Genomic DNA, 16,443 nt, shown 5'->3' on the forward strand with positions numbered 1-16,443 from the left:
GTGTTACACAGAGAATAGTTAATATGCTCACACCGTCTCTCCTGCCTCGCCCTCTCTCCGTCTCTGTCCTCGCCGCCTTTTTCTCGCTTCCAGCCTCAGAAATCTGATTCGCCTTAAATCACCGCGATCGTACGCATCGCACATGTGGTGCAGACGTTACGCACAAATGATGTCATGTGAAATGTTAGATTTTAGAAAGAAAAAGAGCCATGGAAATGACATGATACATAGTTATGGCCTTAAATCTCTCATCTTTACCATCTATTCTAAGAAGAGGGAGAAGAAGAATAGTAAAACAAATATCCATTCAGGAGCGTAGTATATGACAATTATTCCATCTACAAATAGGTATATATGCATTAGGGGTGGGAATCGCGATTCTAATCATCCATGATTCTGAATCGATTCATAAACTTCAATAAAATAGATATATTTTTTAAAATTTCTATTTTGTAAAACCACACAAAACACCAGTTTCTGTTATTTGTGTTCAGTTTATTTTTGTAACTTCAGGGAGAAAAAGGCAGCTAGCCTAAGCTTTTATTTATGCTTAAGTTATTTTTTTGTACAGTAAGTACGTTTTTATTTGTTTTGAATGAATAAATGTTAACTTTTGTCTTAAGTTTGCCTTTGTGTGATCACATTATCTTATACAAACTGTATTGTATCAATTTTTGAATCGAGAATCGATTTTGACTCGAGAATTGTATGAATCAAATTGGTTGAATCGAGAATCGATTTTGAATCTAATCGTTTGAATCGAGAATTTTATGAATTGAGAATCGATTTTGAATCGAATCGTTTGGATTGAGAATTGTATGAATCGAATCGGTTGAATCGAGAATCGATTTTGAATCGAATCGGTCGAATCGAGAATTATATGAATCGAAATCGGTTGAATCGAGAATCGATTTTGAATCGAAAATTGTATGAATCGAATCGGTTGAATCGAGAATCGGAAACGAATCGTGAACCAACCAAAGATTCACATCCCTAATATGCATATAGAAGCAAAACATATTATAGGGGAACCAAACAAACCCATGAGGACTTGTTTGTGTGGCCTTTTAATGTGAGACATCATCAAAACACAGTAGTAAATATACACAAAAACATGCACACAGATGCTCCAGATACAGATATGAAACACAATCACATATCTATATAATTATAGCCACACAAGTGTCCAGGAAAGATCATTTCGAAATTAAACGACAAACTGCCTCCTGAATCTTCCAGGCCGTCCACTAGGTTTTTAGTTCTCCGTCTGGTTGTCCAGTTTCCTGTTTCCTGTTTTATTTTGAAGTTTCTCCTTGTGTATCTTGTCCAAACAGAATAACAGTTAAACACAGAACACCAGGGGTTGGACGAGTAGAACACGCAGGTCCTGGAAATCTCATGGAACATTTTGGATTTTGTGTTTTGTGAAGTCTTTGCTTGAATCCAGCACCAACAAGGGCTGCTGCAAAGTTAATCAAAGAAGAAGTTTTCTGGTTTGAACTTCGTTTTACACTGTGAGTGTGTGTACAAGTCTCAAATACTAGCCTCCCCCAAGGTCACTCAGTCTCCTACAAGGTCACGGATGGTTCATCCACTCATAGTCATCTTCAGGAGTTCGTACCACGCAGCTGCGTTCGCTTGAGTTACGTTGAAGGCTTTATCTCGTCCAAAAGGCTTCTTCGGTTCTTTTTCAGAGCTCTTGTTTTACTTTAATACTTTTTGTTCCCCTTTTTCCCAGGTCCAAGTGGGGAACTTCCATCGCATCATCGCCAAAGTGCAGCTCGGCGGAAGCGAGCTGGCCATCGTGGTGTCCATCGTGGTGTGCTGCGTGCTGCTGCTGCTGTGCACTGTGGGTAAGTTCGTGTCTGTGTGTGAGACACGCTCGCCGGCACATGATGGACGAGCACCCGCTGTGAGCAATGGACGCTCCAGATGTGGATCAGATAAAAGGAATTTCTGGGAGCGTCACAGATTTTTCCCCCTGCACTTGCTTCATCTCTTCATGCAGACGCTGCACAAAGACTTCACTGTCTGCTCTGAGTGTGTGTGTGTGTGTGTGTGCGTGTGTGTGTGTGTGTGTGTGTGTGTGTGTGTGTGTGTGTGTGTGTGTGTGTGTGTGTGTGCGTGCATGCGTGTGTGTGTGTGCAGGGCAGGTGTATGGGTGAAATTGGTGTTAATTAGATTTTTCTCACATTTCCCAGCTTTGAATTTGTTATCAGATACTCAACAGAGCTGTTTTTTCTCCTTCCTGTACAGATGTTGAGTGTAACCGTGCTGTTGAAACTCTTATTATATCTCTACATATATATATATGATACGTTTTAATTACGGCAGAAAGTTTGACTGCAAACGTTGACGTACATTTGTATGTAAAATATTAGGGAACACATATTCACCATTAACTAGGTGCTTTACTAACGTGCATATAAGTTTCATACTAGCCCTTTATTAGTAATTATTAAGCATGTATTAACACCTTATGTCTTAATTCATGTCGTAATAGAGGTAGAATAAGGTGTTAATACATGCTAAATGATTACTAATAAAGGGCTAGTATGCAACTTACACTACCGTTCAAAGGTTTGGGCTCACCTATACAATTTATGTTGTGTTTTCCATTAAAAGTCACACTTTCATTCATCAAAAGAGTTGCAAAAGGAATAGAAAATATAGTCAAGACATTGACAAGATTAGAAATAATGATTTTTATTCAAAATAATCATTTTGCCCTTTCGTCAAAGAACCAGCAAAACTGTTTTCAGCTGTGCTAACATCATTGTACAAGGGTTTTCAAGGGTTTTCTAATCATCCAATAGCCTTCTAACGCCATTAGCAAACACAATGTAGCATTAGAACACTTCCATTAAAAACCAGACGTTTGCAGCTAGAATAGTCGTTTACCAAGCATGTAGAGTGTATTTCTGTTTCATTTAATGTTATATTCATTGAAAAAAGTGCTTTTCCGTCAAAAATAAGGACATTTCTAAGTGAGCCCAAACTTTTAAACGGTAGTGTAAGTCGCATACTAGCCCTTTATTAGTAAATATTAAGCATTTATTGACCATTTATGTAGGAAAAATATATTCATGTTGTATTAGAGGTAGAATATGGTGTTAATAATTATTACTAATTAAAGGACCAGTATGTGACTTATATGTTACTAAACGCCTAGTTAATGGTGAGTTTGTGTTCCCTTATCTAAAGTGTTAGCATAAAAACATACAAACAAACCATCTGTGAGATGTTTTCATGAATTTAAAAAAGTCTCTCTCTTACTTCCTCGTTGACTGGAAGCCTTCAATAACAACAACCTTTTGTCGTTTCTCAGCTCTGGTGGTTTACTGCACAAAGAGTCGCAGGGCCGAGCGCTACTGGCAGAAAACCCTGGTGCAAATGGAGGAGATGGAGTCCCAGATCAGAGAGGAGATCCGCAAAGGTGCGTTCACACCACAGAAGAAGACGATAACAAAAAACTATTACAATTGTTTACGATGTATAACGTGTACATTTTTTGACTAAGTTTATATAGGGTTTTATTTACAGCCCTTTATTGTTCTTTACATTTATATTTTCATGTACATTATTCATTCTTTTCTTTCCTACAACAATATAAAGAGAAAATTTGAATTTTCTGGCATATTTACGAAATGGTAATTACCATCATGATTAATCCACAGCTTAATCTGATTAAACATTTTAATATTTTGACAGCCCTAATATGTATATATATAATGTATAATACCTTAGGTATATATTATATTATATATATATATATATGTATACATATATGTATATACCTATATATCTAATATATATACATATATACACATATACATACATATATACCTAATATATATAATAACCTATATATATAACGCCGTGTGAAAATATGTGTAACCTAATATATGTATATATATATTAGGTTACACATATTTTTTCACATACATTATATACACATATATCTATATATTCAAAAAAACACAAAAATACATTGACATAAACATTGACCACATTTGTGTTTTTCGCATGTGTGTGTTGTGCGTTAGTGGGTGATAAATGTGTATTTGTTTCTTGTCTGAAGTGTGTGTGTGTGTGGGGGGGGGGGTGTGATATGGCAGATGACAGATTTGTGCCGAGTCAGCATGACTTCCAAAATACATGGTCTGACAAATGATCAGTCACTCACACAGACGCACTCAGTGACCACATCGCCTCTGCTTTGTCTAACCCAGAAGAACACTGTGTGTGTGTGTGCATGTGTGTGTCTGTGTGTGTGTGTGTGTGTGTGTGTGTGTGTGGAGATTCAGAGTAACGCCGTGTGAAGGCCACTGCGCTGTCTGAGCCCTCAGATTTATGGCGTAGAGATAGAGGGGGGAACGGATAGAGAAAGAGAAATGGAGGGAGGAAGCGATAGGAGCGGGAGTCAGGTCCGAGGAGAAGCAGAGCGTGGGAGGAGGAGAGGTTATTTAGTCAGAGGACAAGGATAGATTTGTGGCCAAGATCACGGTGAGTGTGCACAATGCAACAATACGAGTTATAGTTCTGCTGAGGAAAAGCAGAAGAGGAAGAAGAAGAAGAAGAAGGAAAAATGACATATTCCTGCTTCCGGGAATGAGATTAAAAGGAGGTTTTGTTGTTCAAACCTCCCTCAAATCTCTTTCAATCCCTCACGTCTCTTATTGCCGTTTCCTTTCTCCACAAACACTTGTCCAAAGAAAATTGTAACATTGTAACCTAAATGCGTCCGTTATCCCGCAACAGGAAGCGTGTTTCCATAAAGGGATTTCCATTTTCCTCATCAGACGAGGAACATGATCCCCTCTCTTTCTACAACATGCGAGCGTATAGAGTGTCTGCAGTGTTACGACGCAGATTAGAGCCAGCGTCTGGACACGCTGATACTGTTCCTCCATGTCTGCACACATGTTTTGGATGAAGGTCCTCAGAAATGGATTTCAGTTGATTTTTTTTTTGGTAAATATTTGTGCGAAGGAAACCGATAGGGAGAGAAAGTCAAGGGATTAGTGTTTGTTTGGTCTATTAAGTTCTGAGCATCAGATCTGGCAAATTACACTAAAATATCTTCCCTCTGAAACCAGTCAGATCCTCTCAGATCCCATAGCAGCCTGGGAGAAAAAAAAAAAAGATGTCTGACTCATTTTTTTTTCTGTTGAGCTTGATGAGGCCGATATAATAAACAAGTGTGGCTAAAAAAAAAAAACTGTCTCAGGATTTACGATCTTCTTGGTTTTCTTTGTGTTGTTTTGTCCTTTCAGGCTTCGCGGAGCTGCAGACAGACATGACAGACCTCACCAAGGAGCTGAATCGCAGCCAGGGCATTCCCTTTCTAGAGTACAAACAGTTTGTCACCCGCACATTCTTCCCCAAGGTGAGAAACCCTATTTTTTAACCCCCGCTATCTGATCTCGACTAGGCGGACTGACAATACCATTTTTCCTCAATGGGGGGGGGGGGGTTATTCGCCCCCCACTCTTCCCCCACAGCTTATCATATTCAGGATAATAATTCACCTTGGAACTTTTAAGCACACAGTGTGTCTCGGTGTGGCACCCTGCTGCAGAGTTAATGTGTTCTCCATAGGTAAGCGCTTTTCTAACGTGTGATCCAGCGTGAGTGTGGGCTTGTCTTTTTCCACCCAGACAGACACAGCTCAGCAGGCTTTGTGTGTCCAACCACAGGCATGATGGACTGTTAGCGAGACAGAACAATGGCAGGCACTGAGACAAGGAAACTTTTTCTTCTTTTTTTTTACCCCGATTTCTCAAAACACACTCGTCACTCAGCTCGTACACGCCCACGCGGTTTTGCAAGTTTACACGTTCTTACGCAATAAAGTCAGAACTCGCTGGCTTTTTGTTGCAGTGGACACTTGGACGCTGTTTGTGGTCGAGGAGAAGGAAACCAGTCAGTCTGTTAAAGGAGACATACTATACCCTATTTCTACAAGTTGTGCAGAGGCGATTCTAGAGTCTGTAGGGGCCTTAGGCAAACATTCCCAGGGGGCCCTTCCTTCCAACCAGTGTTCATCACCATTATGTTATAAATAATTGGAACCCAAAGAAAAATATTTTCTTTTCCAAAATGAATGAAATAACATGGAAAAACCTAGTTATTAAAAAGTATGTGAAAATATAAATGTAAAGAACAATAAAATACTGTAAATAGCTTTTAAAAAAACTGTATAAACTTAGTAAAAAAAAATACATTACACTGTAAAGAACCCACATTATAAAACAATATAAATATATAGAACAATAAAATACTGTAAATAACTGAAAAAACATATCAACTGAGTAAAAAAAGATATACATTACACTGTAAATAATCCTCTTCATTTTCCAACTTGCAGAACGATAACTTCACACAGGTTAAAGTGAGGTGGGGCCCCTTTAGGGAGGTTTCCTACTGAGATGTCATTGCAAATCGCCCATTGTTTTGTAAGGGGGATGGGGAGGTGGCTGGTCACTGCACATTTCAGTAAAAACAGCCCTCAGGCTCCGAGTGTCGGGGGCCCCATCAGCTCTGTTCACAAGCTGCGCCTCTGCCGTTGTGTCCCAATGAACATGTATGTGACGATGAAGCACCACAGCAGTTCAATCACTCTGCCAAAACAGCCCTGTTCAGAACGCTCTCTTTTGAGTGCCTGTCTCTTTAAATGCAAATGAGACACAGGAAACTACCTTAGCGTCACTGAGGCTAACGGCAGCTAACAGCAGTTAGCATTTTTTGAAAAGCCATCATCACATTGGCGTCATATATAAAATGTAAATCCTCTGAGGCTGGAAGTTTGTGTAGAACTCTGTGCTGCACTGTGCAGCCAAGAATAGAACACTTTGCAGACTTCTGCTCTTCCGGATACTATCGCCCTCGCCTGCACTCTCGCATTCTTTTTAGGGACAAAGCGGAGCTCAGAGAGACAACAATTCCAGGAATGTCTCATTGTGACGAAGCAATGAGTGCGGAAGTCGACATCGCATGTTTTCTCTCCTGTACTTAGACTGAGGAGGACCACAAATGCTACCCTACTGCCCTACTCATAGGGCCTCCAGAGTCCCAAATATAATGATTAAAAGTTGATTTTGCATAATATGACCCCTTTAAGCTCACACAGGACATCTGTTAAAGTGGCAGCAGTGGCACCTGGTGTGGTCTCCTGCTGCTGTAGAGCTGCTGCATCACGGTCGGACGTGTCGTGCCGGGTCAGCTGCATCCACACCGCTATGGTTTTACATTTTCAGACCAAAATTACATCCAGATGAGTGTTTCAGGCTACACATGAGCTATACATCAGCAGTAATCTGCCCATACATCCATACTAACTCCACATGTTCTCTCCGAACCTGACTAAGCCTGAGGGAATATTGACCCAACTTGACAGGCATCCTGTAATATTTTATTTTTTTGGTCAGAGCCAGGCGCTTAAGTGTCCTCTGACTGTCACGGCGGTTGTAGCCTTTATTTATGGTTATGGCAAAACTGCGAAAGTTATTGTTACATAAAGGAGGATCAAGCAGCTACTGGCACCCGTGCACGAACACACAGATACCAACATAAGTCACACACCTGATGAGTTATCACCAGCATTTATGAGTATAATAAAATTCCACACTCACCTTTAACGACAATCGGTTTTTATTAACTCTGGTTGCGCAGTAACTACTGATAACTATTTACATGTGGTGTATTTTTGAGATGGATAACATCTCAAAAATCAGATTTTCTCATATTTTTACACTGTATTTTCAATAAAAGAATCAAAGATTATCTATCTATCATCTTATCTATCTTGCTAGTTAGCATGCTAGTTAACTTATGAGCTATCTATCAATCTATCAACGTATCTATCTTGCTAGTTAGTGTGCCAGTTAGCTTACTATATATCTATCTATCTATCTATCTATCTATCTATCTATCTATCTATCTATCTATCTATCTATCTATCTATCTATCTATCTATCTATCTATCTATCTATCTATCTATCTATCTAAAAAGAACACAATATAAGTATGACTAATAAGAAACAGCGTTGACGAGGTGAAACTGCAACCGAAAGTAAATGTTAAACTAGCTTTTTATTCAGCTTTAGCCATGCAGTGTTTTTAAAAGCCTCTGCTTTATGGCTCTAAAATAGCGAGGTAGTGTGGATGGCAGCCTTATCCGGAGCAGAATTTATGCATTTTTCAACAAAAATGGAGTAGTTTGGATGTAGTTTTTTTGAGTTACAGTACTGTTGTAAGGTTTTATTACAGTTCCCTCTCTCTCCTGACCTCAGAGAACACCAGAGATGGTTGACAAAATCCCAGGAGATCTGAAATACTCAGACCAACACTCAAAGACACGTAAATTACTCTTCTTCCTCATTCTGAGGCTCGTTTTGAACTTCATTTACTTAGTCTGGAACCAAATCTACCTTCCTACACACATCGATCTGCCACCAAACATAAATAAAGTGAGCGTACGCTGCTGCTTCACTATTGTCTCTCCACAGTTTTCTGCTGTGACAGCACATTTCCCCGGCCGTTGACCTTTCACGCTCCTCTTTCTACACGAGAGCTTCTGCTTCTCTTAGATTACGCTCACACAAAGCGGCGTCAGACTCAGACTCGGACACAGTTCAAGAACCAGCCAAACGTAGCTGTCTGGTAAATGACAGCGCGCTCAAAGACTCCCTCAATTTGTCTCGAAAATCCATTAACCACGTTTTCCCTAACCCTCTTTTTGGAGTCCCTGCTCTAAAATGACATGCCCAAACTAAATAGAGTAAATCTCTGCAGTTACAAGCTCTATGTGAATTATCTTGGTATCAAAATACAGATAACACTTGTGAGATTCCACCAGAGGTGTAAGTTTCACCGTAGATGTCACTGTGTCAGAGTAAGTGTACATGGAACACAGAATAACTTTTTTTTTTTTTTCTCGCCTAAAAAATATTGCATTTTAAAGCAAATATCACCTTAAAATATGCAGTAGGAGCTTAAAAACACATGGAGGTCATGTAACAACATGTGGACATGAGCTGTGCAAAGTCTGATACTGCTGAAATGAAGCAGAGTGAAATTACAGAGGTTTTCGTAAAGAGATGTCTGGGCGTTTCACACTTTTGGCTCAGCTTGGCACCATCTGTGCCATTTGAGATTTCTTAGGTACCGGTGGTAAAAAATGGTACCGCTCGAATCCGTGGATTCTCCGCTGTCCAGTCGACACGTTTTTTTTGTTTATGGTCCCGGGGGCAACCGTGAAGAAGAGGTTAAGGCTTGTGAAGTTTTGTGTCATGTTGTCATGTTTTTTTTCTGTCACAGAAACTCCGGGTCCATTCAAGGCCTCTTTAAGAAAGTTCTGCCCTTTTGTTTCCAGACCAGCTTCTCTTGTTGACTATTTTGTGTGACATTTTCGTCCGTGTCGATGTGTGTTTCAGATGTTCTCAGATTACGAGAAGAGTCTGGTCCAGCCCGTCTATGAGAACGATGGTCTGGGTCCTCGAGTGCAGCTGCCGGAGACTCACCCTCTGCTGCAGGACTGGCAGGTGAGGAGTTAAACCATTACGGTGTAAGGATGGGTCGCTCCTTTTCTGCCACAGTGACTTGATTTTTGCTCCCTTTTGTTTCTCAAATGGGTCACAACAGAGCTTATTAAGGCTTTGTGGTGTGGTGAGCTTGTTCTTCATGAAATAAAGATAGCCATCGTCTGCGTTATTGCATGAGAGTGGAGCATGTGTCAGCGTGTGTTTGTGTGCACTTACCTTCACTGCACACATGTCATTAAGTGGTTTCTACCGAGCGAAACGTAAACAGATTTTTTTTCGCTTGTCAAACAGCGAGCTAATGACACGTTTCCACAAGTCCATCATCACTAGTGTGTGTTTTCCTGGCACAAACACTGACCTTGTCAGGACCAGTAGTCCTCATGGAGACCAAAGCCTGGTCCTAATGAGGCAGATCTCCCTTTCTGACGACCTGGTGAAGTTAAGATTTGAATTGTGGTTTGGTTAAGTTTAGAAGAGCAGATGGTAGTAGGAAGAATGTGTGTGGATGATGGAGTGTTTATACACCTCAGTGTGTGTGTGTGTGTGTGTGATCTTGTTGCCTCTTTAGGACCTTTTCATTGACCTTGACTGGACTAGACCTCATGAAGACCAGAATCTGAGGAAGAACCTCATTTCTGAGGAACTTGTTAAGTTTATGGGTAAAGATTTGAATTGTGGTTAGGTTAAGTTTAAGGTTAGGCATTTAATGCTTTGTTTAGGCTGTCCAAATGAATAGAAGTCATGTGTGTAGGTGGGCGTAATAGAAGAGCAGATAATAGTGAGAGTAATGTGTGTGTGTGATCTTGTATTTGCTGCCTCTTTAGGACCTTTTCTGGTATTTGAATTGACCTTGACTGGACCAGTTTTCCTCATGAAGACCAGAATCTGAGGAACTTGTTAAGTTTGGGCTCAGATTTGAATTGTGGTTAGGTTAAGTTTAGGGTTAAGCGTTAACTGGTAGGGCTAATGCTTTGCTTAAGCTTTCTAAATGAATAGAAGCCACATGTGTAGGTGGGAATAATAGAAGAGCAGATAATATGAAGATTAATGTGTGTGGAGGATGGAGTGTTATACACCTCAGTGTATGCAGTGTTTGGTCTTGTATTTGCTGCCTCTTTAGGACCTTTTCTGGTATTTACATTGACCTTGACTGGACCAGTTGTCCTCATGAGCCTGAAGCAGAACCTAATTTCTGAGGAACAGGTTACGTTTGGGCTCAGATTTGAATTGTGGTTAGGTTATGTTTAAGGTTAGGCATTAGCTAGCTGGAAACGGTTATGGTTAGGGATAACGCTTTGTTCAGGCTTTCCAAAGACTTAGGGTTACCCTAACCCTAAGTTTAGGGATAAATATTTGAATTGTGGTTTGGTTAAGTTTAAGGTTAGGCATTAGCTAACTTGAAATGGTTATGGTTAGGGATATTGCTTTGTTTAGGCTGTCCAAAGACCTAGGGTTAGGGTTAGAGTAACCCTAAGGGTTAGGGTAACCCTAACCCTAAGTTTAGGGGTAAATATTTGAATTGTGGTTTGGTTAAGATTAGGGACAACAATTTGACTCTATTGAGACTCAATGAGAATCCTTGGTGCAAACCCAAATGTGCCTTTGCGCACATTCGAAACAGAGAAAGTAAAGATTGCAGCGCCAGTAGCGCTAGTTGTGTGTCGGCAGCCGGGGGAGCCTGTCCAACGGTGATGAAGTGCCTTGAATCCACATCATCTTCCCAGGAAGTGTTTTCCAGGTCACAGCAAATAAATCTCATAGGCGGGCATTTATCTTAATGGACACCTCTGTTCTCCTTCTGTCAGGCTGCAAACTACACCATATGGCTGCAGTCCAGAGGGAAGACTCCATTTCACCGCTACTTAGTCGCACCCATAGATAGGCCGCGCTCATTAAGTCGACTCGGCACATTTTGGAGACAATCACACAGCAGCAGCAGCAGCAGCAGCCAGATACAGATACTACGTAGAGAGAGAGAGAGGGCTGTGGCAAAAAGAGCCGTGATAAAAAGATGAAGTGATCACTAGATGGGTCACTCAGGATGAGAGGCGGTGAAGTAGATTGGGGAGGTTGCAGCAGGTGTTTGATGCAATTTGAGTGGGTGAGTTTGTGCAGAGAGAGGGGGGGAAAAAAAGCAAAACTGTTGTTTCTCACCCCCACTTCTTCTGTCACCAGGCCAACAGCACAACACGGCCTAACGTCGAGGAGGGCATCACCCTGTTCTCCACTCTCCTCAACAACAAGCACTTTCTCATCACGTTTGTCCACGCGCTGGAGCAGCAGAAGGACTTTGCCGTGAGAGACAGGTAAACGGCGTCGGCTCATTTACGCAACACTTTTGATCATTCAACAAACGGCAGAAAGGAAAATGTAGATTTTGTGTAACCGGGTGACCTTTAGTCGAGAGAAAGATGCTAATTCACTCCTGTCATTATTTCAGCGCCGGTGGTTAGCGGTGCTATTGCTTCATTGTGATGCGAGGTATTTTTTTGAAAGCTGCAATAATGAATCCTTTTCAATGAACTATAGATGACGGGAATTTATTTAATATAAAAGGTGTTGCTTGTGCTTTTGCACAGATAATCACCAGCCTGCTCTGACTGTTCTGTCATCTCGTAGCTCATCATTGTTCAGCGACAGCAGATTCCTATTTTTCTGTGAAGAGCCTACACAGAGAGTAGCTCTCGATCAATACATCAATTCAGTGAGCAATAATATACAGTAAGATAAACATTAATCGATTAATAAACATTAATCAGGATCTCATCTCGGTGCTGTAGGTCATTGTGGGAAGCGAGAACAATCACACACGCTGAATAACTAGAAAGTTCTACATTGATTCATACTTGTCGATGCAGCCTTTTCTGATTTTCTTTTCATTTAAACGGAGATGAAGCTGCTGTTAATGAAATCCTTAAGTTTAATTATGCTTTCAGTAGATCTATTTTCTATCTATTGTTTGATCTGTGATGCAGACTTTCAGTCTCAAGGTTGTGAAAGTAAAGCGAGGAGGAGAAACATTTGTTGGTGAATAAATGTGCCCTCATCAACAAAAAGGAGATACATGCTAATCAAAAGACGACAGCAGCAATAACAGCAGCACTGAAAGCATTTTGAAAATGTTTACATCAATGTGTATAACGGTGTAAAATGGGCATATATTAACATTACACTGCATATTTAATCAAAACAAGTGGCATTATGTTGTCGAGTTGATCCTATCATGACTAAACTGTCAACATTTGTCAACATAAAGAGAGACAGTTGCTTTCCAAAATGGCCTTCAACTGGGTTTCATCACAACAAAGAACCAAGTTTCCCCAATTTGTTTGTCTATTCAATTTGTTTGGCTCTGAATCACATCATACATTATTTCAATAATGTTGTACACTCATAGAAATAAAAGTGCTAAGCAGAACCATATAAGGTTATTCAGCTTGTCCTCATAGGAGAATCCTTTTTGGCTCCAGGTAGAACCTTTTTATAAAGGTTCAACCAAGAACCCTTTTAAAACCCTTTATTCAGGAAAGGGGTTTTAAAGGGTTCTCTGGATCAAAATGGTTCTGGAACCATTAGTGTTACCAAGAACCCTTGTAAAAACCCTTTCTTCGGGAAAGGGTTTTTCAGAAGCAAATGGTTCCAGGTAGAACCTCAGCCCTTTTGGAACCCTTATTTCTAAGAGTGTACATAGACAACATCATTGAGCGCAAACGCTACTACTTGGCATTAGTGCAGAGAAAAAAAACTAAATTTTAACTGAAGAGGAAAATCTCTGAGAGAACCAGACTCAAAGATGTGCGTCCGTCTGCCTCGACCGGCTGTGGTGAAAGGAAAAATTGGGGGACAGAGGAGATAAAGGGAGGTGAGAGAAAGGACAAGAGGGAGGTGAGGTAGAGTGATAGAACATAAACAGATGTTTATCCAGTTAATATAATGGCACATTCTCTTCTCCGTACGTAAGACAGTTGGGCTTTTTTATCTGTTTTTAAGCTGTTGTTTACATCTGAACAGCACCAGTTCACACCACCGTGATACGTGCTATCTATCACTGAAGCTGCACTATCCTGAAAGTAGCCCGTCACTGTGGAGAAATTCCAGGGGTTAAGACCACATCCCCACAGCAGCCGCACTTACTGACTGATGTCGTCTCCTTCTGGTGGATTAGAGGGGATTTGTTTGGGAAATCCCCTGCACCTCTGGATTTAGTCACGCAGACACTCCCTGCATTAGATCAGGTCTTTATTTGGCTCTGCAGTCATAGGTGCTGCGGGAAGGAACCTTGTTGTTGTTTCGGTCATGTTCTCCCCCCCACTGACCACACACATGAGCATGTCTTTGCTCATCTGTCTACTCCACTAATCTATTTTCTCTCTCCGCCCCCCCCCCCCCTCCACAGATGCAGCCTGGCATCCCTGCTCACCATCGCCCTCCATGGTAAGCTGGAGTACTACACCAGTATAATGAAAGACCTGCTGGTGGACCTGATCGATGCGTCGGCCTCGAAGAACCCCAAGCTGATGCTGCGTCGCACGGAGTCTGTTGTGGAGAAAATGCTGACCAACTGGATGTCCATCTGCATGTACAGCTACCTCAAGGTGAGGACTCAAAGGAGGGGGGGAGGAGTCATGAGAGCAAATAGAATCGTCCCCTTAGTGCTATCTCTGTCTTAACAGCAGCTAACTCAAGTGATGCTTGAGCATCACTTAGCAAAAGAAAACCCTCAGGATGTTTAGTCTGACTTAAAGGAGACATATTATGCAACTTTTTCATCATTTGAATCCTTTTATTTGGGACTCTGGAGGCCCTATGTGTGAAAAAATATGACTCAGACATGTTTTTGTGGTCCACCTCAGTCTAAGTACAGGAGATAAAACATGCGATGTTGACTTCCGCACTCATTGCTATGTCACAATGAGACATTCCTGGAATTTTTGTCCCGAAAAAAAACTTGAGAGTGCAGGCGAGGGCAATAGTATCCGGAAGAGCAGAAGTCTGCAAAGTGTTCTATTCTTGGCTGCACAGTGCAGCACAGAGTTCTACACAAACTTCCAGCCTCAGAGGATTTACATTTTATATATGACGCCAATGTGCCGGCTAGAGTCGGCAAATGATGGCTTTTCCAAATGCTAACTGCTGTTAGCTGCCGTTAGCCTCAGTGACACTGACGTAGTTTCCTGTGTCTCATTTGCATATTTAAAGAGACAGGCACTCAAAAGAGAGCGTTCTGAACAGGGCTGTATTGGCAGAGTGGTTGAATTGCTGTGGTGCTTCATCCAGAGCCGTTTCTTGCTATATGCGGACTATGCAGCTGCATAGGGCCCCGCAGCCACCAGGGGGCCCCCAAGCTGCAAGTTCAGACTCATATTTTATTATATTTTACCTGTCTTTATTTGCATGTATTGCATGCATTCATTATGCATATATTTGCAAGTGTTTGTTGTGTAATCAGGTAAAAATCCCATTATAATCCATTATATTTATTTAGAAGTAAGTTTAGCTATTTATTTTTTACTGTTTTTGAATCGTGGGTTAAAACTGTTTTATGTTATGCTACCTTGTTATGCTACCTTGTTACCTGCTGCATCATCACAGAATATATGAAAAAGTTAGGAATCTCTACCTCGAGTTTGAAAAAATAGGGGCCCCCAAATAGTATCTCGCATAGGGCCCCCAAACAGCTAGAAACGGCCCTGGCTTAATCCTTAAGGTGTTTTGACCAAAGCATGTCACAGACATGTTCATTAGGACACCAGGGAACTAGGTTAACTTGGAGAAATAGTATCAGGAATAATATGTCTACTTTAACTTCATTCTTGTGGGTAATGGTTGCTGGTTTACTGGCACAAATTGAACATACTACCTTTAGTACAGTCCATGTCTCTGTGTATAGCAGCTGGAACAAATGTGCTCTCTGTGCCAAAAGAACACTCCTACAGGCTGGATTAAGAGTTAGGGTTAAAGGTCCAATGTGTAAGAATAAGTGATATTTAATGGTGAGACTGGACTATAACAATGTTTCTCATCACTCCGTTTCCAAAATATGTCAAGAGACTCTGGTGGCCTTCGCATACCAGAAAGAATAGTAAGCTGCCTGTCTGAACTATCCTAGGGTTGTAGGAACAAAATAAAGGGGGAAAATGATTGCGAGAACTTGAGGTTTAAGTGGTTTTGAGGACTTAATTTGATATGGGAGAACATGAGAAGGAAAGACGAGGAGAGGATTACACTTGTCTTTATAAAAACACAGGAAGTTAGACTCCCCGCTCCTCCCAGCAGTGTGATTTCTGACTCCGTTGTTGACATTCTTCAGGAGACAGTGGGTGAGCCTTTCTTCCTGCTGCTGTGCGCAATCAAGCAGCAGATCAACAAGGGATCGATAGATGCCATCACAGGAAAGGCCCGCTACACCCTCAACGAGGAGTGGCTGCTCCGCGAGAACATTGAGGCCAAGCCACAGGTCAGATAACTCACTTACTCGCCGTTCATCTTTCATGTCCTCTGTGTTTCCTCGGCGGAGCTGGGAAATCAATGTTAAACGCACAATTGTGCAATTAAGTGGACGGGGGGCAGGGGGGGGCTGGAGAAAGTTTGAGGCTTCGCCGTGAAATCCCAAAGCTTTGTGTTTGCCTTTGCAGAACATCAACGTGTCCTTCCAGGGCTGTGGCATGGACTCGCTATCCGTCAGGGTCATGAACACAGACACTATCTGCCAGGTGAAGGAAAAAATCTTAGAAGCCTTTTATAAAAACCTGCCATTCTCCCAGTGGCCGCGAGCAGAGGACGTAGACCTGGGTAAGAGCACATTCTCTCTGATTATTTTCATCCTCTCCCTTTCCCCCCCCCCCCAGATATAGTAATCTCCTTTGCAAAAGGTCAATTCCTCTCATGAAGCTCAGCT

General features: G+C 41.4%; 1 protein-coding gene across 1 annotated transcript in view; it reads left to right on the top strand.

The window, feature by feature from the left end:
* The window catches only part of plxnd1 (plexin D1), a gene marked incomplete at its 5' end in the record, with an annotated part of 152,229 nt that overhangs the window by 100,225 nt on the left and 35,561 nt on the right, over window positions 1–16,443 (top strand). Inside the window, 8 exons of the mRNA XM_083895357.1 lie at window positions 1,739–1,853; window positions 3,329–3,436; window positions 5,277–5,389; window positions 9,438–9,545; window positions 11,721–11,851; window positions 13,942–14,140; window positions 15,856–16,002; window positions 16,181–16,337. Coding sequence (XP_083751483.1) covers window positions 1,739–1,853; window positions 3,329–3,436; window positions 5,277–5,389; window positions 9,438–9,545; window positions 11,721–11,851; window positions 13,942–14,140; window positions 15,856–16,002; window positions 16,181–16,337 — 1,078 coding nt within the window. The remainder of the gene's footprint in view (window positions 1–1,738; window positions 1,854–3,328; window positions 3,437–5,276; window positions 5,390–9,437; window positions 9,546–11,720; window positions 11,852–13,941; window positions 14,141–15,855; window positions 16,003–16,180; window positions 16,338–16,443) is intronic.

This window comes from Microchirus variegatus, assembly GCF_963457635.1.
Source record: "Microchirus variegatus genome assembly, chromosome: 9".
NCBI classification, from domain to species: domain Eukaryota; kingdom Metazoa; phylum Chordata; class Actinopteri; order Pleuronectiformes; family Soleidae; genus Microchirus; species Microchirus variegatus.